Raw genomic sequence first — 23,816 nt, forward strand, 5'->3', positions numbered from 1 at the left:
CTATCTACACAACATCACCTTCTCTGGACGAAGACCAGGCTTTTTTTTTTTTTTTTTTTTTTTTTTTGCGGTACGCGGGCCTCTCACTGTTGTGGCCTCTCCCGTTGCGGAGCACACGCTCCGGACGCGCAGGCTCAGCGGCCATGGCTCACGGGCCCAGCCGCTCCACGGCATGTGGGATCCTCCCGGACCGGGGCACGAACCCGCGTCCCCTGCATCGGCAGGCGGACTCCCAACCACTGCGCCACCAGGGAAGCCCTCGAAGACCGGCCTTTGGTGTGGTTGGTGGTGGTTCATTTTGCTTGCCCCACGATCTCTTCCGTTCCACATTATTGTACAGCAGGGGTCCCCAACCCCTGGGCCGCGGACCAGTAGTGGTCCTCGGCCTGTTAGGAACTGGGCCACACAGCAGGAGGTGAGCAGTGGGCGAGCAAACGAAGCTTCATCTGCGGCTCCCCATCACTCACATTACCGCCTGACCCATCCCCCCGACCCCCATCTGTGGGAAAACTGTCTTCCACAAAACCAGTCCCTGGTGCCAAAAAGGTTGGGGACCGCTGTTGAACAGTATCCACTTTTCATTGCCCGTCACAATTTGTTTTAAAAAGCAGAACGTTTTCGTTACGTTTAAGTAGAGAATCACATGAGGAAATACGGGCAAGAAGGTTTTTTTTGCTCAACTTTCGTGGAACCCAAACATCAAAGCTATTAACGTAACCGAGCTGGTACAAATGATTTTCAGTGCTTGATTTGGATATTTTGAATATGTCTGCTATCTCCCACGTGGTATAACGTTGATTGTTCTCAATTAATGTCTCGATTTGATTGCTATCAACTTCAACTGGTCTACCTAGCCGTGGAGCATCGTCCAGTGAGAAATCTCCAGCACGAAACTTTGCAAACCACTTTTGACACGTTTGATCAGTCACAGCACCTTCTCCATATACTACACAAATCTTTTTTCGCGTTTCAGCTGTGTTTTTGCCTTTCATGAAATAATAAAGCATAATATGCCAAATGTTTTTCTTCCATCTTCAATATTAAAATGGCTACACAAAAATTCACCAATTTTGATAAGTTTTTTTTTAATGCATGCTGATCTGACAGCTGTCACAATACAATCTAACAAAATTGTTTCAAATGAAATTAAAGACAATTAAGCACTACTAGTGACATCTTATGGAAAAAACTGAACAAACTTTTTGGCCAACCCAGTAAAACTTGGTTTCCTCAATTCCATCCTGCAATGTCATACCTCCATGCCTTTTCGCATGCTGCTTCCTTATGCCTAGGGTATCTACCCCTTAGATTCAGCTCAAACATCTTCTGTGAATATCTCCCTGATAACATCAGGACACTCAGTCAGTCTCTGACTTTAGTCTTTCCATTGATGCAATAGTACATATTCTTTAAGTTTTGTCCACCATTTACTATATGGTAGGCGCTGTTTTAGGTGCTGGAGGTACAGGGGTAAACAAAATTGAGAAGGTCCCTATAAATTTACAGATTTATTCTAGAGGGGGAGGAAGGGAAGGAAGTAATACAAATATAAATAACATACATTCAGATTTTGCTAAATTCTAAGAAGAGGTAAACAGGGTGATAGAACACAAAAAGATCCTCTTTTTCCTAGCTGACTCCCAACTTAACTCTCTGGCTTCTAAACCACTCTATATACAACCTTCCCATCTTCATTTACAAAAAGCACTCTTGCTACCACTTATGTGAAAACATGCATATATATATATATAGGTTCAAAACTATTTTCAAAGAAATTATATAAACATAAATAGTCAAGTAAAAGCATTAACAATAATAATTTCAAAAGTAGCCCTAGTTGCCAAACAATGATAAAGAATACCATAACACTGCTGATAAAGTCCATTATAAATCTGCTATCTACCCTCAGCTTGGCCTAGCAATCCTTTATCCAATTCTCACTGTTCCTTCTCCACCCCCAACAGTGGTAGTTCAAACATTTTTCCACAGATGACTGATCAGACATCTTACTTTACTGAGAGTTCATCTTGATCGCCTGCTCTTTTAACCTTCAAACTTTTCTTTCTTTCTTTTTTAATATTTATTTATTTATTTGGTTGTGCCGGGTCTTAGTTGCGGCAGGCGGGCTCCTTAGCTGCAGCATGCATGTGGGATCTAGTTCCCTGACCAGGGATCAAACCAGGGTCCCCTGCATTGGGAGCATGGAGTCTTATCCATTGCGGCACCAGGGAAGTCCCCAAACTTTTCTATCTTTATGCATTTCTATCTCCCTCAAATGGTAACTCTTCCTTAAAGAGTAACTTTTCTATATTCTTAACCCCAATCTTTACTGGATCTTCAAACACATTGTTTCTCATCAGTTTTTATTTCTCATATCTAACACTGCTTCTCTACTGGATCATTTTCCTTTTCTGACCAACTTCTCATGAATCCCCCTTTCACTCAAATATTCCATATTATTCCTGACACCATTTTTTTTCTGTTTTTCACATCTCTTGAAACCCTAACTGCTCCTGCCAACCCATTCCTTATTGTTCACAATGTTTTTACCCTCACAACTTTATTGAGAGCTTGCTTAAAGTCCATCAATAATATTCTAATAACTAAAAATCAGCTAACCTTTATAATCATTCTTTCTTTTTTTCAGCATTACTGAGGTATAAATGACAAATAAAATGTAAGATATTTAAAGTGTACATCATGATTTGACATACATATAAAATATACATTGTATATTTGACATACATATACATCGAGTTAATTACTTTGTAGTCATTCTCTTTGGTATCTCCACATATGACACTATTGGTTATGCATTTTGTTGTGAAACTTTGCTTATTCCTTGGCTAATCCTATTTTATCTCCTACCTCTTTAACTATTATATTTTAGCCCATAGCTTCTCCTTGTCATCCTATTCACTATAAAGAGATTTTATCTCCCAGTTCCTTCTCTTTTGATTTCATTCTCTCTCCTTATTTTAACTATCTCTTTTGCACCCTTAAATTCCATGCAGAAAGCTCAAGGCTAACCTCTCCCAAGCTCCAGTTCTACATTTTCAATACCCTATCATCACCATGTACATGGGCTTTTAAACGTGTCTAAAAGTAAGTTCATCACCACCAACAAAATGAGTTTACCATTTATACTAATGACACCTCCACCCTCTCAGTCTCAAATCCTTGGACTCAAAATGCATTCATCAAACTCTCACTGGATACCTTCAAAATGAAGGATATTTTGGGCTTCCCTGGTGACGCAGTGGTTGAGAGTCCGCCTGCCGATGCAGGGGACGCGGGTTCGTGCCCTGGTCCGGGAAGATCCCACATGCCGTGGAGCGGCTGGGCCCGTGAGCCACGGCCGCTGAGCCTGCGCGTCTGGAGCCTGTGCTCCGCAACGGGAGAGGCCACAGCAGTGAGAGCCCCGCGTACCGCAAAAAAAAAAAAAAAAAAGGATATTTTGAAGAGTGTCTCCGAAAAATTTATACTTCAATAAGACACAAATGCAGATAGTAATGTAACTTAGAAAGTGTTAAGTATAAGGAGAACACAGAATAGAAATTAAAGATTCTTATTGGAAAGACTCCTCTACCTTTCCCTCCTTTAAGACCACAAATGACAATTTGACCCTCTCTTCCAAGCTAAGCTCCCAGTGTCATCTCCTTCATGAAATCATTTTCTTACATCTCTCTTTAGAATGACACTAAAATATCCTAACTGGTCTTTCAGTTATTTGTGTTCTTACCTTACATATTTTCTCGTATCACAATTGAAAATACATACTCTTTATTTTTCCAAAATGAGATATGCACTAACTTTAATTTTTAGAGGAATATACAGGTATAATGAAACAATATGAGAATATGAAAACTAAAATAGTAGCAAAATTATAAATACCTGGGCAATCACAGCCTCTCGTGTTCCATAATATTTAAAAAACAGATGATCAGTCTGAATATAAAGCTGACAAGTATTTTTTTCAGCTGAAGTTGTACGTTTTTTCCTCAGGAGTTCTGGACCGTTAATAGCATGTTCTTCTTGAGGTGTCTATATGTCAAAAAGAGTCATTTCTAATCATCAGTATGCTTCACTGTTATAATTTTATATAGTTAAGAATACACATTATAAATAATTTCACTTTCTACTTTATTATGTAAGACCATAGGTATTTCCTTGCACTGTTAAAAATTCTTCATAAACACCACTTTCAGTCTCATAACATTCTACTATATAGATGACTTATTTATTCAAGCAATTCTTTAACTTTGAAACATTTTCAAAACATACTATTTAATACGTAAATATAAAGCAAGTCTTACAGTAGTTTACAATACTTTGATGTCTTCCTCTACCTAACCTCTAATACCCAATCTATCACCCAGCCCTGTCAGATTTAGCTTCTAAATACTTAGGGCATCTGCCCATTACCTCTAGCTCCATCACATTAGCCCAAGCCACCATCACTTATTACCTAGAGTATTGCAATCTGAGCGATGGGAATCTACCTCTATCCACTTCTGGCCTTCAATCTAATCTTCATACTGCAATCCTTTCAAAAAACAATTTTGAAAATATTACCCACCTGCATTTGTATTTCAATGATTTCCTATGGCTCTAAGGATAAAGTCGTAAACCCTTTATATGCACCACCCAGTCAGCACTGCAGACTCTACTTACCTGTCCAGTTTCGTCCCGTTCCATATTACTTCACAGAGAGACCCTACTACATTACCCAACTCTAGCTCTCTGTGCTACAGCTACATAGGCCTTCTTTCCAACCCTCCAACACACGGTCTGCAACCTGTCACAGTCTTTTGCACATGGTGATGCTGTCTCTCCTGATCTAGTTAACTTCTTTTCTTCAGACTTAGCAAAGACCAATTCACCCATCATACCACCTCACAGAACCATGTACCCATGTCCTTTACAGTTTATCATGTGGTTATTTGTTTATTTTCTGTCCCCAGCCCACCACCATTACTTCAACCACTAGAATGAGAGTTCTGGAAAGAAGAAATTATCTCAGTGTTTGCGTCTCACTATACTGCTATCAGCTAACACACACTTCACAGGCAAACAGTAGACACTCAATAAGTATTTGTTTAAATAATTAACACTGCTATTGAATCCAAGCACTTAAACATTTGTTGACATCTAAAAGTACCATGTTAAGTGAATTTTGATGACAGAGTAATAGAGAATTCAACTTAAATTAATTAAATTTTAAGCCACAATTCCAAATTTACACTCACATTTTATAATTTCCTTCTCCCTTGACAACTCCATGTTTGACTGTTCTCTTAGTTACTGTCTTCATTGTACTTTTATCTATTTTCGCTCAGTACATCATTCTAGGATGGCAGTTACTGTTTCAGCACATTCCATTGTCTTCTGGTTTCAACTGTTTCCAATGAGAAATGAGCTGTCATTTTTACTGTTGCTTCTCTGAAGGTGACTAGACTTTTTTTATTGGTTGCTTTTAAGAGTATATTCTTTGGTTTTTAGACTTCTCTAATATTGTGCTAGTGTTATTTTCTTTGTGAAAGACTTTTCCTGTGCTAATTACAGGGTTTACTAAATTTGTTGTTTGATACTCTCTGTCATATGTGGAATTCTCAGCCACCATCTGTCCCTATTTCACTCTCATTTTTTCTCCTTCTGAGATATCAATTACACATACTTTAGACCTTTTTAATGTATCACCTATGTCTCTTAAAGCTCTTTTCTGTATTTTCTACACTTTTGTTTCTAAGTGGTTTACCCTATTTTTTTATGACGTACTATTCAGGTCTAAGCCCGTCAAATTCTTCGTTTCTGTTGTTATATTTTTCCATTCTACAATTTCCATTAGGTTCTTTTGTTCATTTTCAATTTTCTGCTGAAATTTTTAATTTCCTCTTTATGTACTTGAACATATTATAAAGTCTGTATCTGTGTCTGATCATTTCATTATTCACATACCTTTAGGTTGTTTACATGTCTGACACCCCAGCTATACTGTAAGCTCTCTGAGGGTGTATACCTGTCATTTATTCTTGAATGGCTAATGTTTGATAAATAATTCTTTCCCTCTCACTCTTCCATCATGTTGTCTCATTTGCTAATGTGCTGATTATTTTGAACTGAGTGCCAGACAATGTGCATGGAAAACCATAGATATAATCTGAGGCTTCAAGTAATGATATCTTTCTCAAGAGAAGATCTGTTTTCACTTCTGGCAGGCAATGAGCCTTGGTGCACTAGTAATCCTCGATTACCTTAATCCAATCAGAGATTAAGAAGATGTGGTGTGAAACTTTAACCCCTGTGAGGGGAGGCAGAACACTTTCTGATTCACCCTTACTTCTAGGGTGAATTCACCCTTACTTCTAGGGTGAATTCACCCTTACTTCTAGGGGAAGATCTTCTAGGATCTTCATTCAAGATCCCAACCTGAAGTCCCGAAATAGTAGTTTTATCTTTAGCCTCAAGAATCTGGAGGGTTCTATTCAGCTTTTCAGTCTCTTAGCTACCTCCTCAGGAACTGGAAGATACAGCTAGAGAAAAGGTGGCCCCAAACGTCAGGCTCACCTTCCTAAGTGCCCTCTTTGTTCCCTAAGATCTGGTCCCACACTTCTTCACAGCTTTGTTATCTCTCCAATGCCTTCTAACAAATACACACACATGCAGACACAAACATAACATATATTTTTTTAAATATTCGTATTTTGAGGTCAGGTTGGTCTCTATTAGTTGGTCTAAACAGGAGAGGGACTACTTCTCTATTTCTTGACAACAATATTTTGTCCATGTTATGAATTGTGAATATTGTCTCAAAGTTTATCACTGTCTTCACTTTAAGGTGTCCTTTACTCTTAATTTTCATAGAGTGAAATACATCAATTCTTTAATAGTCAAAGATTCCATGCCTTATTCAAAGTGTTTCTCTACTTCAAAATACAAAATATTTCTTAATATCTTCTTTTGTCAAGTGTCTTTTCAAATGCTTTTGCCCTTTTTTTTTTTTTTTTTTGCTGTACGCAGGCATCTCACTGTCGTGGCCTCTCCAGTTGCGGAGCACAGGTTCCGGACGCACAGGCTCAGCGGCCATGGCTCACGGGCCCAGCCGCTCCACGGCATGTGGGATCTTCCCGGAGTGGGGCACGAACCCGTGTCCCCTGCATCGGCAGGCGGACTCTCAACCACTGCGCCACCAGGGAAGCCCTGCCCATTTTTTAATTGAGGTTTGACCATTTTTTAAAAACTGAGTTATAAGAGTTCTTGTTATATTCTGGAAAAGCTTTCTGTCAGATATATGTACTGCTGACGTATTTCTCACAGTCTGTGGCTTCTTTTTACATTTTCTTAACTGTATCTTTTGAGAAGTTTTTAATTTTGACAAAGTCGAGTTCGTAATTTTTTTCAGCAGGGTATTTTTGTGTCCTAAGAAATTGTTGTCTATTCCAAAGTCACAAAAATTTCCTCCATGTTTTTATCTAGAAGTTTATGTTTTAGCTTTAAGCATACAGATTTATTATCCGTTTCGAGTTTATTTTTGTATAAGGTGTAATGGTATAAGTTGAGGTTCTTTTTTTTTTATGGCTATTCAATTGTTCCAGTACTATCTGTCAGACTGCTCTTTCGTCCTTTAAATTACCTTGGGACTTTTGTGAAAATCAACTGGCCAAATGGATATGGACTCCCTATTCTGTTCCATGACCTGTAAGTCTATCCTGAGGTCAAGATGACACCATCTTGATTACTGTAGCTTTATAGTAAATCTCAAAATCAGGTAGTATAAGTCCTCTAGCTTTTGTTCTTTTTTGAAAATTGTTTTGGCTATTCTAGGTCCTTTACATTTCCATATAACTTTGAAAACCTGTTTGTCAATTACTAGATAAATCCCCACTAGGGGATTATATTTGGTTCTTTTATTATAATTACTATTCTCTTTGTTTTCATAGTTTTTTGAACACATTAATATTAGTTGTTTCAAAGCCCTCATGTGCTAATGCCTGTAATTTCTAGTCTGTTTCCATCTGGGTGGTATTTTGTTCTGATTATGGATCACCTTTTCCAACTTCTTGAGCTTCTGGTCATCTAGCAATGTTTTCTGAACATCTGACATTCTGCATGCTACATCGTTGAGTATCTGCATTCAGTGTCCTTCTTTAACAAGTATTATTGAGCTTTGCTCTGACAGGCAACTAATTTACTTGAAAATCACCTTGATCTTTCTGAAGCTTGGTTTTTCAGCTTAGTTAGGACAGGTCTGGAGTAGCCTTTAGTCTAGGGTGAGATTAGCCTACTCCAAGCATGGCTTGGGATCTCTACCAAGTACAATTTCTGATTGTTGTTTCAGTTCATAGATTCCTCAGTAGTTTTTCTTTCTCGGGTAGTTTTCTCATAGAATCTCACCCTGTGCATGCACAGCTTAGAATCCGGCTAAGATTCAAGGCGACCCCTGTGCAGATATCTAGAGCTCTTTTTCAGCATACCTCTCTCCTCTCAGGTACTATGTCCATAAATCCAGATACCTCAGTCTTCCAGAACCTGAACGTATCTCTTCAATTGTGCAACAGCGCTGTGCACTTCTTACTCTTCTTGAAATGCCCTTCATTGTGCCATTCCTAAAATTTTGCCTCCAGTCAAAAAGTCAGGGAAATCACAGAGATACTTATTTCTCCTCTCTCAGGTATTCTCAATCCTGTACTGCCTGTTGGCCAATATTTGAAAACAATTGTTTCTTTTTTCTGTTGTTGTTGTTGTTTTGTTTTCCAGTTGTCTTTTGCAGGATGGCTAGTTGGATACCAGTTACTCTATCACAGCTGGAAAGGGAAATCTCTACTTACTTGTTCTAAGAGTTTCAAAGTTTTCATTTTAGTACTTTATAGAGTTTTGTTTTGTTTTAAATATAATGTGAGATGAAGATCCAACTTCATTTTTTCCAAATGGATAAACATTTTCTCTGGCTCCATTTATTCAATAGTCTCTATTTTCCTCCCTGATTTGAGATTTCACCTCTACCACATAACAAAGTTTCATATACGTATGGATCTGTTCCTGAGCACTCAATTTTATTCCTCTGGTCAATTTGTACATCCCTATGCTGAAAGTACACTCTCAATTACTAGAGTCAGTCTTAATATCTTCCAGGGTAAATCTCTCTTTCCTGTTCATCACCTTCAGATGGGCCTCATTTCTTCTTAGCCGTCACTTTTCCTTGTAACATTTTAGACCCATCAAGTGCTGTGAAAAATCATGTTGTAATTTGTATGGAATTGCACTGAATCTACAAATCAATATGGGGAAATTAATGTTTTTATATTAGGTATTATGTTCCATTTTATATAGTATATCTCTCCATAATAAAATCAATCATCTGTAATATTTCTTATAAAATGTTGTAATTTTCCTTATACAGGTCTTATAATTCGTTGTTACATTTATTCTTTGATACATAATATTCTTGATATTATTTTCAATGGTGTCCTCTCTTACATGACATTTCTGGTGGTCTGCTGCTGATATAAAAAAATACAACCTACATTTGTATATTAAATGTTGTATCTAGCCACTGTTAAACTGTATTATATCTAGCAATCTATACTCTCAGCCTCTCTATCCACATTGCCGATACCTTAGTACAAGTCACTATCACTTCTCAACTGAATAACCGCAACAACTCGTAATTAGTCTCCTTGTCTCTAGTTTTGCACCTCACTCTGAAGTTAAGAATTCTTTACTGGTCTTGCTATCTCTCTGGCCTTGTATATACTGTTCCTCCTCTTTCCATCTCTTCATGGTCAACCTAACTTCTGCTTTTTCTTTTAGTTTCTGATTATTGTCCTCAAACACTTGCAAGGCTAGGTTAACTAGTCTTCTTGTGTGTAGAATATCACTCTTTGCTTAATCTTCTTCCATTTCTTACTATCTTCAATTTTTCTGTGTCTCCAATTAAACTAAAAACTTTGTGAGGACAAGCCTTCATCTTAATTTCCACATATTCCCAGAACCTATCACAGATCTTCTGACATATGGGAGATCAATACAAAATTGTTCAATGAATACAAGAATAAAATCTCACTTAGACTTAAAAGACCCATTTGAAATGGTATTATTTATGCCATTTTGCAGATCAAGAAACATACAAATCTGCATTTGTGACTCAAGAAATGTTAATCCATGCTACTACTTTTAGAACGGATGTTCAAAATATATGATGTTTTATTATAAAAATAAATTTTTTTTAATTTTAAACTTGTGTTTTAAATAACCATAAAACTACCACCTATAAATGAAATAAAGGAGGTCAAAAAAAGAATAAAACGTCAACAGTCAATGGCAGAAAAACTTACGATTAAAATATCAAAAGTATGATGATTTTTATTAGGGTAACTAACCATCTTGGTTTGCTTAGAGACACATGATTTTCAATGTTAAACTGGAGAAGTCTCAGGCAAACCAGTGGGAAGTTGGTCACTCTAATTTTCATATTAATACAAATACATTTATACAAAATACATGTTCAGACTGGATATTTTTAAATTTTATGATAAAACATGTAAGAGAATATTTTGGACACGTTATGTTTTTTGGGTCATGCAGATTTGTACTCAAATTGCAGCATCACACCTTTATTATAAGCAAGTTACTTGGCCTCTTTGAGCATTAAAAAATATAAATATTTCCTGATGGCAGTATAAATCTTTTAGAAATCCTAGAACATACATTTTTAATGCAGAAACACATACCCAAGTTCACTTCCATTTCTTAAACACAAGTTTGTATTAAAATCCTTACCTGTGTTACTTCTTCCACACCAGTCATCTGGTACTTCCTCATCCTTTCAAATACTGAGTGATCTGCACAACCCCCCTGTGGACCATATTTATGGGGATAGTCTAAAATACAAAGAAGAAATATTATTACTGTCACATGTTTAGGTATTACCAATTATCTTATAAATGAAAATTTGACTGTCACAATTAATGAAAGCCATAAATGCTTATTGGGTTCCAATGGGAAAGGCATTATGCTAGGCATTCTACTTTTAAAACCAGACAGGTTCTGAAGTTCTCCTTCAACATCAATGGTCTCTAAGTTTTTGTCATATGAATGATTTGTGAATTCTAAAAAAGAACAATAATCATTCTTTATTCTGTGTTTAACTTTCCCAACCTGTCCCACTTCAGATATATAGAGCATTTTAACACTGCAATTTACTTCATTTTGTAATTTATAACTTTCCGTTCAAAACATTAAATTTCTTATTCTGCAAATGTACAAAGCTACCTCAATTTGAACTACAGTTAGGCAAATATATCATATTTGGTTTGAATTCCTTCAATGAATACCAACTAGTCATAAGGGAAAGTAACGTAGAAACATGCTCCATGGCATAGTAAAAGCAGATTGAGTTTAAATTTCTTCAATGTATAATTCAAGTGAATGCTTTGTAAAGCAATAACTATTTTATTATCACTTGTTTTCCCTTTATAATTAAACAGTGATTAATTTAGCCTTAACTGAATTGTTTCTATTTCCAGACAGCTGTTCAATTTAGTGTAGTCATTTAAAAGTTTATTCCACTCTCTCAAAGTTCACATACTTCCCTTGTTAAGGTTCTCCTTAGTTCATGAACATATTTTATAATTCAATCTACTACCCATAATTAAGAGAACTATCAAAATAAAATATAAAAAAAATATTTTTTAAATATTAAAAAAATATAAAATAAAATAAAATATAGAGACATGGGTTAGAGGGGAAGCACTGAAACATCCTTAAGTAGCATATAGTTATAATGCACAGAATTATAATTAGAAACACTGTTTCTTAAGTAAATCTAGAACCTGAAGTGGACACTAGCGACCTATTTCACTGGAACTACTAACTAAATATCACAATACAAATCTAAACTGGCAGGTAGCAGGTAGGGGTTATGGACAACTTACTTACATTGATATAACAGCTCTGATTTAAACGTTAGTTTTTACCAGAGGTCAAGATTGCAACAGCTGTAAAATTCCAACCAATAAATGTGGAAGAAATGATAGCCTTAGGGACCTCCCTGGTGGCGCAGTGGTTAAGAATCCGCCTGCCAATGCAGGGGACATGGATTCGAGCCCTGGGCCGGGAAGATCCCACATGCCACGGAGCGACTAAGCCCGTGCACCACAACTACTGAGCCTGCGCTCTACAGCCTGCGAGCCACAACTACTGAAGCCCATGTGCCACAACTACTGAAGCCCACATGCCTAGAGCCCATGCTCCGCAACAAGAGAAGCCACCGCAATGAGAAGCCCACGCACCGCAACGAAGAGTAGGCCCCGCTCTCAGTAACTAGAGAAAACTCACGTGCAGCAGTGAAGACTCGATGCAACCAAAAATTAAATAAATGAATAAATAAATAAATTTATTAAAAAAAAAATCAAGGGGGAACCCCAGAACTCTCCCTGTTCTTAGGAAGACATTCCCTTGACCCTCACTTACCTAAACACTCAGAGCTATCTACCACTTCCTGCCTTGGGAACATCAAGACTATTTTCATTAGGGCTCAGCTTTTATAGTCATGAGACTACACCACCAAGTACTCCAGTTTACTATAAGTTTTTGCTGCCTCCAATTCACTACTTCCCTCTATTACCTTATTTATAGCTCCTAACTCACTGTCACTCTCTCTGATACCACCTCATCATAATTCTTAGTGATTTCAACATTCATGGGGATGATCCTTCCAATACACTCATCCTACCTTTTCTCCAACTGTCTTCTCCTACCTCAATTTCTGAAACCCCTTCTTAATCTCAACTTGCTCATCCTACTTTCTTTCCACCACTCATCTTTTCAGAACATTCCCTTTAGACTCCAACAATCCTTTGACATCTCAGAAACCCTTCAATCCACCTATGCTACCACCCTGTTCACTAGTGGATATTCTCTCTCTCCTTATTCAGTTTAAATCCCATAGTCAATTATTATTATACTTACTCCACTGCATTTACCTTAAACTCCCTTGCCACCACCCCATTCCCAACTCTCCACCAAAACCTGTTTAAATTCAGCTCTCTACCTATACCACTCCAGTTGAATGGGGCTGGAGAGGCAACTGGTAACTATAACTATTCTCATTCAAAAATTATCATCTGTAACCTCAAGCAGTTCCTTTATGCCACCTGACAATGATAATGTATTTCCAGAGTCCCTTCTCAATCCTATTTCATGTTTAACTACAGGCAGTCCCCACTTTACCACATTATCACAGGCAGTAAAACTGACCATGCAAGCTGAAAGTATGCAAAGTGATCTTAATAATCAATGGGGAAAATTACAACTGCTCCATGACCTTCAAAATTTTTTGTCAAACTACTGAAACTCTCTTGTTATTTATAAATGTGTAGGGGAATTTAAAAATAAAACTATGATCTATATAGTACACTCTAATTTAAAACATTAGAAACATCAAAGGACTTCCCTAGCGGAGCAGTGGTTAAGAATCTGCCGGCAATGCAGGGGACACGGGTTCGAGCTCTGGTCTGGGAAGATCCCACATGCTGCGGGGCAACTAAGCCCGTGTGCCAAAACTACTGAGCCTGCATGCCACAACTACTGAAGCCCACATGCCTAGAACGTGTGCTCCACAACAAGAGAAGCCACCGCAGTGAGAAGCCCGCGCACCACAACAAAGAGTAGCCCCTGCTCGCCGCAACTAGAGAAAGCCCTCGTGCAGCAACGAAGACCCAACACAGCCAAAATTTAATTAATTAATTATTTAAAAAAAGAAACATGAAGAATTAGAATATTTAAAAGAACTAGTGTTTTGTTTCTTTGTAAATTGTATCTTATATATCATAAATTTTATATATGCTTCAAAATCTGTCAGCACAAAACTCTCCCAATAGAAAAAAAGGAATCGAGTATAAAATGTTTCCCATATACTTTCAAAACTTCTAAAAGAGCCTATTTTCCCTGGTCACCACATTAACTATGAAAATGGACAATGACATTTTCCCTCTAAAATTACTGACAATATAATCCCCATTTCTAGAAAAAGCCTTTGTTCAACTAATGAATAAGCCCTCATTGAGATGCTAAATCATAGGATGCAACTGTAGTTCCCCTGAAAAGGCCAAACAGCATATTCTTTCACAAAGAATGAGTCATTGGCGTAGAATATTCAGCTTATTTAAAACAAAGATCAGCTTTAAATCTAAGGCCTTTCTTCCAGTTCCTCTGCATGCCAACCTCTTGCTTCTGTTTTGTTGTAGGAAGCACAGATATAAATAATACATATACTGTGATACCACCTCAAGCAGGAAATAGCTCTAGTTAACTCTCAATCATCCACTCCAGGAAGGGGGAATATTTACAGTACAGATCATCTGCCCAACAGATGTGTAAAACACCCACTTCTCACTACAGACTAACTAGACTAGACTTTATCTCCTCACTACTCCCAGCAAGCCATCCCTCCCTCAACGTGACTGCCAGGTTAGGAATTTGACTGCAGAGTCCAAAGCTTTAGCTATGAGATAACTCTCTAACCATCAAAACCTGGTGTAATTCCTCCAATGACACTATGACTCACTAAATTCAATCAAATGACCCAACTTTTATGATATTCATTGAATTTAAAAGACAGTGGTTCCACAGACAGATACTGTACCAAAAGTTGATTTGCTAGGTATCTGAAGGGTAGGTAGGTTGGGTCCTTGCCCATGAAAATGCCACTGACTCCCAAAGTTGCCAAAAATCCACAAGGATTCATTGAGACAGTAAAAAGACGAGCAGACTTTTTGTTTTTTTTAAGGAGAGATGATGGGTGTGGAGGAATGGACGGATGGGTCAAGCAGCCCCCAAATACCCTTCCCCCTTCCAATTGCAGTGGACAGAGGTCCCTTTCTCCCTAGTGCCCCTTCCCCCATTCCCCACAACCAGTCTCTGTTTGGGGAGGGTGGGGAGAGCAGGGAGAGAAGGGCATAGTATGAAGGACAGTAAGCTAAAGATGGTCCCCTTTTCAACATGCACTCACAACCCTGCTCTCACAGGAAACAGAAACTCAGAGCTGGTCCAGGCATGTCCCTTCCCACCCTTGTTTTTTAAGAAAGGTTAGTGTTGGGGGCCAAGGGGATCACGGGTATCAGGTCAATAGGAGAAATGTTGCTCTATTATTCTGATCAGGAGACTGTAAAGTGCGTTAGGACAGAAACTTTGCCCTGTTCATCACTGTATCCAATGTATCTGAAAGTGTCTTGTACAGATTAGACACGCAAATGATAAATAAAATAAATTTATTAAGAAAAAAAAATGATAAGACCTAAAGGGCTAATTCACCAAAATGCTAACGGTGGTGGATACACTTCATCTTCTACTTAATTCACAAGCAAAAATATCTATTTTATATAGTCATTTGATAATCAGAAAAACCAAAAATATTTCCAGCTTTAGAGGAAAAGTAGTTTGGAATCATCAAATTTTAGAAGAAATAAGAAGTATTAATGATCTACATACTCACTTTATAACATGAAGAAAATGACACTCAGAAAAGGTAAAGTTACTTACCTGCATAAGCTCACAAAGCTATTCTCAAACTTCATCCTGATTTCCCTTCAAACTATTTTCTCATACAAATGCCATGCCTCAGCTCTGACACATTACCTCTTGTGCTTTTTCCTTACCATGTCTCCCACTAACTTGTGTGATCTTAAGCAAATGAATTAAACTCTGCAACAGTTTTAACTAGTTGATCTACAAGGTCACCTTTTTTTAAATTTTTTTTCATTTTTTGGCTGTGCCAAGCAGCATGTGGGATCTTAGTTCCCTGACCAGGGATCAAACCCACACCCCCTGCATTGGTAGCGCAGAGTCTTAACCACTAGACCACCAGGAAAGTCCCCTACAAGGTTGCCTTTAAGTCCATGATTCTGCAGGGGAACAAAATTTGCCACCCCATGTCTCTCTCTGGCATAAGGATTATTTTAGACTGATTATTTTTAAGAAACAGAAGACTCAGGAAGTCTTTCTTTTTACCTGCCCTTTAACTGCCTAGAAGAATTTAGATAAAGGGCCTGGTTCAGGAACAGCACTATCAACAGAGAGATCTACAAAGAAAATGGGCTAGGTGTGGTAGGAGGAACTTGGCAGGCCCCAGAGACCAAGTCCTCTCTGTGTCCCCTTGTCCCTGCATGGCAGAGCAAACATTTGTTTACCCAACATTTGCTTTTCCATCTTCCTATAATTGTTTTCCTCCCCCTTGAAGTATCAAACCCCTAGCCCCTTCTCCTCTCAAATGCCATATAAACCTCAATTGCCTAACTGGGGCCTCATTTTTCTGATGGAGACCTCGTACATACATAATTAAATTTGATTTTCTCCTTTTAATCTGTCTCATGTCAATTTAATTCTTAGACCGGCTAGAAGAACCTAAAAAGGGCAGAGGGCAATTTTTTCCTTCCCCAGCAATTCTAAGCCTCTACAGTTGCTGAAAGCAGTAAAATCCACATCAGTGAATTCCTAGTCTAATGAATATAAATATAAGATAACAAGGTTGCTTACGGAGATTATCTAATCTCCAAATTTATAAACCATGAACAGAATTTAACATTTTTATAATAAATCTTGTATCACAATGTAAAGCAGCTCTTTACAGGGCCCAAGTCCTAGACCAATGTCCTCAGACACACCCACAAGGTCGTTAGCATAAACATCAAGCATTGAATTGTGCTAGAAGAGATGTGAAAGACCTAGTTTTAGCGCCTCTTATCCCTAGTACATACACACATATATACTCAATGCTACTTCTACTAGTTTTTCTGTAACTCATCACTCATAAAAGTTGAACCTAAAATGTAAATTTACTCTATTTTTCAGTAGGGAAGATAGCCACACTTCTGCAAAATCAACAATGATACCAAAAATAAAGCCTTAGCTTTCTCCTAATCTTTTTTTTATCTTCACAATAATTGTCTTTACCATCATTAAGTCCCTTGACTTTAGCCACCTTTAAACAAGTCTCTACTAACTTACGATGTAACTAAAAAGAACTGGAGTAAAAGCCAGGAAACATGGATCCTTGCCATGAAAATACCTTGCCCAAGTTGCTTAAGACTCTTTAGGCTTCAGTTTCCATCATCTTCAAACTTAGAACTAACTCTAGTCCCTTTTGCAATCGTAATAAAGTTACAGAATTCCGTTGAATTCAGAACTACATCAATCTTCTGGTCTATTCCAGAAAACTCTATTTTCCATGAACAGTTTGCTGATGAGGTATGATGAAGAAACAATGCCCCCCAAAAGAAAATCCCTATTTTTTAAATGCATATGCTTGTGAAGTCTTAATTTAAAACTTTCAAATTCATTCTTCTTACTACCACATCAAACGTCTATAAACTTTTTCCAAACTCTCAAAACATATGACTTGACAGTATAATGACAACTTATTAAAAACTGCATCTTTAATGCAATATTCAGATGAACAATGAATTAATTTTCTTATTCAATCTGTTTGTAAAAACATCTCAAACACTGCAAAACACAATCATGAGGTGATATTTCTCGGAAAAAAAGAACAAAATTTCCAAATATAATTTTACTTTCTAGGATGAGTTTTAAAGCTGTTTTACAATATAAGAGCTTTGTTATTTTTAAATAATCTTATGTTTCTGAAATGATCATTATGCAGCCAAAATATTTTCTATTTATGTTTTTTAAATAAATATATACAAAAATATATATTGGGTTGGCCAAAAAATTCATTCAGGGTTTTCCGTAACATCTTACGGAAAAACCTGAATGAATTTTTTGGCCAACCCGATACATATGGTAACCAATCAGAAAACGTCTTGATCTAAAGTGTTCGTAACTTGAGTCTTATTTACATAAATAAAACAAAATAAACTTTGATTGAATAATATGAAAGGGCTGGGCATATTTTCTCCAAATTCTGCAAAAAGAATTAAACCCCTCACTGTCTCTTTTTAATCTGTTTTTTTAAATGTTTTCCCAATTAAATATCTCACATTTCTAATTAAATATTTTTCAAGTAGCTACCACTTCTCACAGGCTTCTCAACTTTTCTTCATTTGTGCCTGTGAACTATTTGGAGAAATTATATTTCCCTAGAGATTAACTCAGAAAAAAAAAAGCAAAAACAGAGTCAACAATGCCACTAAATTCTTATATTTCTTTTAAATACTGTTACTTTGCTTAAGAAAATTAAGTATTTAACATCAATGCTACTGAATTGATGTTAATTGAACATGAATTAAATGTGAATTAAATGTTAATTAAACGTGAATTAAAACATACAGTATAGAAATTAACCAATAAACTTGTATATCCTATAGGAGTTCTGAAGTCATGGGCACTTCCTATCATAGTCTTAAGCGATTCTGCTACTGAATTATCAATCAGAACACTCCATTCCTTAATCTTTCCGAGTGTCTACCACAGTTTGTCACAACTCCATACACATAAGCACATTTCCAAGCTCAGACTGGACCTTAAGCACATATAGAAACTTTCCACGATAATCCTCAGAATTTCCTGGTACCCCTGGAAGAAAAATGTGACAATCTAACAATGTCAGATTTGAACAATGCTAGCCATTATCAATACTTTCCAATTCAATTCTTCCTTTCCTCTTTTCCTTCTATCCTTTGTCCCTCCTTTCCACTAACAGTGACACAAAAGGTGTTGAAAATCTTAGTGACTATGACAAAACTCAGTTACATCCACAACTTCAAAAACACAATATGAAACTGATTTTTTTTAAGGTTTATTAAAAGCAATATCCTGAAGTTTCACAAACGAAGAGGCTTCTACCAGAAGGAGGCCTTCACCTTGAAATGGTTAAGTAAAATTTAACAGTCTCAATTTTTCAGAGCAAGAAATAAGGGGTCTTCCCACTGAAGCACAAGAGAAAGAAGCGATAAGTACAGTTACAGCTAGCACACAGGCTGAAAGTAAGAGTAACCTACTGTTGATACAATACTATGAGGCACAGGGAAATTCAAGCTCTTTGGGCTTTCCTATACCACCCAAAGGAAAATAAATAATCTGAAGTGAAAGAATAAACCTAAACACTCTTACTCTACGGCTTCATGTATTTACTTAAAATATCTTTTAGTTCAGAAACAAAATATTTCTTTATAAGTACAGCATGGGAAAATTGCTTAGAACTTTGCCTCTCAGAAAGGTAGTATACAAAAGGTGCAAAGGTCCACTATTTACAATTAATGATTCCAAGCAATCATACAGTCAGTCATTCCTAAAAGCTATTCATATTACTAAGACTAGCAGTATAGTTTATGGGACAATGTTTTTCCCAGTTTCTTAAAATAAACTGGGCCAAGAGGCAGAGGACTAAATGGTATTCTTACCCTGTCATAATTGTTCACACTTCTATGTCCTAGAAGAGAGTGTTTTTTACCACCTAAGTATAGATTGAACAAGTATGAATTTTAAGCTGATAACTACATGTAGTTATCACCTTCACATCTAAATGGATATCAAAGCATCTAGAAGTTATTAAATATTTTCACTGAAAACTGTCTCTATGCTCTGGTACAGCACCAGAAGCCATTCCCTAAGGTTCTCCAGAATATCAGTATCATTTTCCATGGTGGTTTCATATATTCATGCCTAGAGTTGCAAAAACAGTATTAAGATGAGGGTAGCCAAACTCTCATCAGGATTCCTATCCAAAGTTGGCGTGCCTCCCCTGTCATTTGCTTCCGTTGAAAATAACAAATACAGGGACACCAAATTCACTCAAGCATATACACAATGATCTAAACAGCCATGCAGTACTTTAGCTGTAAAAATAAATTATTGGCACTTAAGCAAATTATATGAAAATAATAATAATATTATTATTAAATAATAAAGGGACATCCTCTGTCTTTTAATTAGCTGTGAAATAAAGCATCCATTGCTAGATATGTTAGGGAAAGAATTTGGCTCTAAACAGCAATAGATGCAAATGTGTGATTTCAGGGAGGCTTACAGATCTCAGAAAAGACCCAGAAATCCTTGGAATAATGGCAGTGAGAATTTACAGCTTTTTTCCAGGAGTGAAGCAGAAGACACATGGTTAAGAACACGAGATCCACAATCAAGTGACCTAAGTTTTCTAAGGCTTAGTTTCCTCATCTATAAAGTGGGGATAATATGTGTGCCTATATACCTCACAGGGTTATTGTGAAGATTAAACAAAATAATGTAAGCAAAGAACTTTGTATGTTGCTGGTTATACATCAGAGAGAAATAACTACTTGTACTACCACTAATCCTATTAGAACCTTAGGTATTCTACACAGAGAGGTTAAAGGGCCAATTGAAAGTAAATTTAGGGCTTCCCTGGTGGCACAGTGGTTGAGAGTCCGCCTGCCGATGCAGGGGACACGGGTTCGTGCCCCGGTCCGAGGATCCCACATGCCACGGAGCGGCTGGGCCCGTGAGCCATGGCCACTGAGCCTGCGCGTCCGGAGCCTGTGCTCCACAACGGGAGAGGCCACAACAGTGAGAGGCCCACGTACCGCAAAATAAATAAATAAATAAATTTAATCTAGACAAATACCATGTGGTTTCACTTACATATGGAATCTTAAAAAAAAAAGAAAACAAAACAAAACAGAAACCGAGGCATAGATACAGAGAACAAACCAGTGGTTGCCAAAGGGAAGGGGAGTAGGAGGACACTGGGCGAAATAGGTCAAGGAGATTAAAAGGCACAAACTTCCAATTATAAAATAAGTAAGTCGTGGGGAGGTAACGTACAGCATAAGGAATACAGTCAATAATTCTGTAATAATTTTGTATGGTGACAGATGTTATCAGACTTATCGTGGTGATCATTTCATAATGTATTTAAATGTCAAGTCACTATGTTGCACACCTGAAGCTAACATAATATTGTGTGTCAACTATATTTCAATTTAAGAAAAGTAAATTTATCTAGCCATCCTCTAGAAGAGCGGTAGGCAAACAACAGCCTGCTAGATATGAGTCCTTTTGTTTGGCATGAAAGCTAAAGACGGTTTTTACATTTTCAAATTGTGGGAAAAAATTAAAAGAATAATATTTTGTGTCATGTTAAGATTACATGAAATTCAAATTTAAGTGTCAGTAAGTTTTATTGGAACATAGCCATGCTCGTTCATTTACATATTTCCTATTGCTGTTTTCATACTACAGTGGCAGAATTCAGCTGCAACAGAGCAAATATGGCCCACAAAGACAAATTATTTACTATCTGGACCTTTACAGAAAAAGTTTGCCAACCCTTGGTCTAGAATCTAGACTAGAGCAACTATTTAAAAACTAAATGGTTAATACATGGGTGCTTTCCTTTTGTAGTTAACTTGACAGATTTTCAGACAGTTTTTCAAAAGTAATTGTCTGAATCTGCAAGCACTAAAAATTCTGTTTAAGGCAATTGCTTCCCATACTCTTATCCTCATATCATTACATTTCCATTTACCAGAAGAAGTTACAAACAAAATCACTCTAAACATTGCTGTTTTTAGGCTCTAATACCACTACTGGCATGTAATAACAAGCAGAATGTGAAACGATCTCCTTACCATGAATATATGTTTACCAAGACAAGTAAGAGTTAAGCACTGAAATCAATGGTAAAGTTAAATGCCAAAAGGAACAGAAAACTAAGTTGCATCCAATGTCACTGATTCTGCAAGCTAACTCATCACCTTTGGGGAAAAAGAAAAGGCTGAAATAAAGGGAGATTTTTGAAAATTACTATAAGATGCAAAGTGAAAGAAATGCAATTATATGATGAGGAAGAAACAGAAGTATGAAAAAAGAGCAGAACATTCTTAAACTACATACAAGTAGATAAGAGAAGAAAGGAAACGAGAGAGAAGACAAAACAACAGAAATCATAAAAGGCAGAATAAACACAGTTGAAGATACTTATAAGACATACAAAGTGAAGGAAAATGTTTTTTTTTCTGTTTTTTTTTTTTTGCGGTACGCGGGCCTCTCACTGTTGTGGCCTCTCCCGTTGCGGAGCACAGGCTCCGGACGTGCAGGCTCAGCGGCCATGGCTCACGGGCCCAGCCACTCCACAGCATGTGGGATCTTCCCGGACCGGGGCACGAACCCGTGTCCCCTGCATCGGCAGGCGGACTCTCAACCACTGCGCCACCAGGGAAGCCCGGAAAATGTTTGATTACAATATCATGGGAAGGAAATCATCAGTTCAAAATCTGTCAATCATTTCTTCCTCTCCTTTCTTTCCCAAAGGTCTTGCTTGATTTTGAGAAAACATTACAGGGAAAATGTTGCAGGACTTTATTAAGTATCAGTGAAGAAACTGCTGCAGAGATAAATGATATCTGAAATGTTAAAGGAGCAAAAGAAACAGAAACTGCAGTTGGAGAACTTACACACCCTGATAGAGGAGGTAAACCTGCAAAATGATTAAATTACTCAGAAAATTACAAAGTAACATACAAATGAAGTAGATGATAATTCTACTGGCAGAAAGAAAGGAATTCATACTCTAGCTTGTGAAGGAAGACTGTAGCTTGGAGCTTGAGGAGAGTCTAAAATACCAGGAGGGGAAATTGGAAAAGGAATCAAATAGGGATGAGCAAAAATGTGCACAAGTAGCATTAACGAATTTATGATTTAACAAATAGCCAAAATCATAAATGTATTCTATCTAGAATAATTATGCTATTTTCTATAGTAATCGAGCATTAGAGATGACAAGCAAGTTGGACAGACTTAAATACAGAAACGGTCAGAGCTGATAAAGCAAGAAGTCGACATGGTTAACACTTTCCAGTACATTACCAGGGGTGAGAACGAAATTACTGACAACAAATTTCTATATGTAGAAAGGAAAATGAAGCCTGGAAGCTGCCAAATAAGGAAAATAGGCAAAAATTGATAGACTACTCTTACTACAGTCAAAAATAAAATATGAGTATTCAAGAGGCCTGTGAATTAGAGGAATGCATTTCTGGGTCATTTCATTACAGCATTCTCGTGATTAAATGACTATGGATATACAGACAATGGTAGAATGAAAAGGGGAAGTCTAAATACATTTTCTATTCTTAAAACACAGAAAAAGAACTCTGCCAACAAATTACCATCATACAAAGACCACGGTCGAGAACAAAATCCATAAAGATAAATCTGAAGTCTTACCAAGCGGAAGTCATTTCAAGATTCCAAAAAGAAATACTCAAAAGGCTTAGAAATTACAAAAATATCTAAAATATTCTTTAAATACTATGCAAATATCCACACTGAAATTTACATAAGAAGATGATGCTTCAGTAGGCCACACACACAAAGGTGTTACAGCATTAAATGACTGGATGATACCACAATACAGAATTTCCAGTTCAATCGGAGTTGGTTGACTCATAGTTCAAATAGAATTGGTTGTAGCATATCAACAAAGTAGTACCAGCACAGAGTGACAATGATATTGTCTCAACGATATAGATCCATTCTTTAATTGAGATTTTAGTTGTGAAACTATTTTCTAGCCTGATTAACAGCTTAGGAAAGGAAACAGCTCAGGTTTCATTTGTCTCCACATAGTTTTAACTATTTATATACTCTTTGCAAAATTTAAGTACTTACTAATATCATCTTCATGATAAATGACAGAGTGAAATGGCAGAGTGCGGTCTTTAATATATCTCTCTGCTGGCTCAACATAAAATGTGCCACCACGAGTCTGAATGAATCCTTCAAATCTTCCATCAACAACAGACCCATGGCTAAAACTTCCTTCTTCACCTATTAATGAAAGCCACAAACTCTTAAAAATTTGATTTGCACATGAATGTTAA

The 23,816-nt window shown here is 37.0% G+C and overlaps 1 protein-coding gene across 1 annotated transcript in view; it reads right to left on the minus strand.

The window, feature by feature from the left end:
- Positions 1-23,816, minus strand: part of ADAM10 (ADAM metallopeptidase domain 10) — a 111,480-nt gene that overhangs the window by 45,005 nt on the left and 42,659 nt on the right. Inside the window, exons 4-6 of the mRNA XM_082855327.1 lie at positions 23,605-23,763; positions 10,780-10,880; positions 3,895-4,044 (exon numbers count right to left, since the gene is read on the minus strand). Coding sequence (XP_082711453.1) covers positions 3,895-4,044; positions 10,780-10,880; positions 23,605-23,763 — 410 coding nt within the window. The remainder of the gene's footprint in view (positions 1-3,894; positions 4,045-10,779; positions 10,881-23,604; positions 23,764-23,816) is intronic.

This window comes from Leucopleurus acutus (assembly GCF_964270905.1).
Source record: "Leucopleurus acutus genome assembly, chromosome: 1".
Classification (NCBI taxonomy): Eukaryota; Metazoa; Chordata; class Mammalia; order Artiodactyla; family Delphinidae; genus Leucopleurus; species Leucopleurus acutus.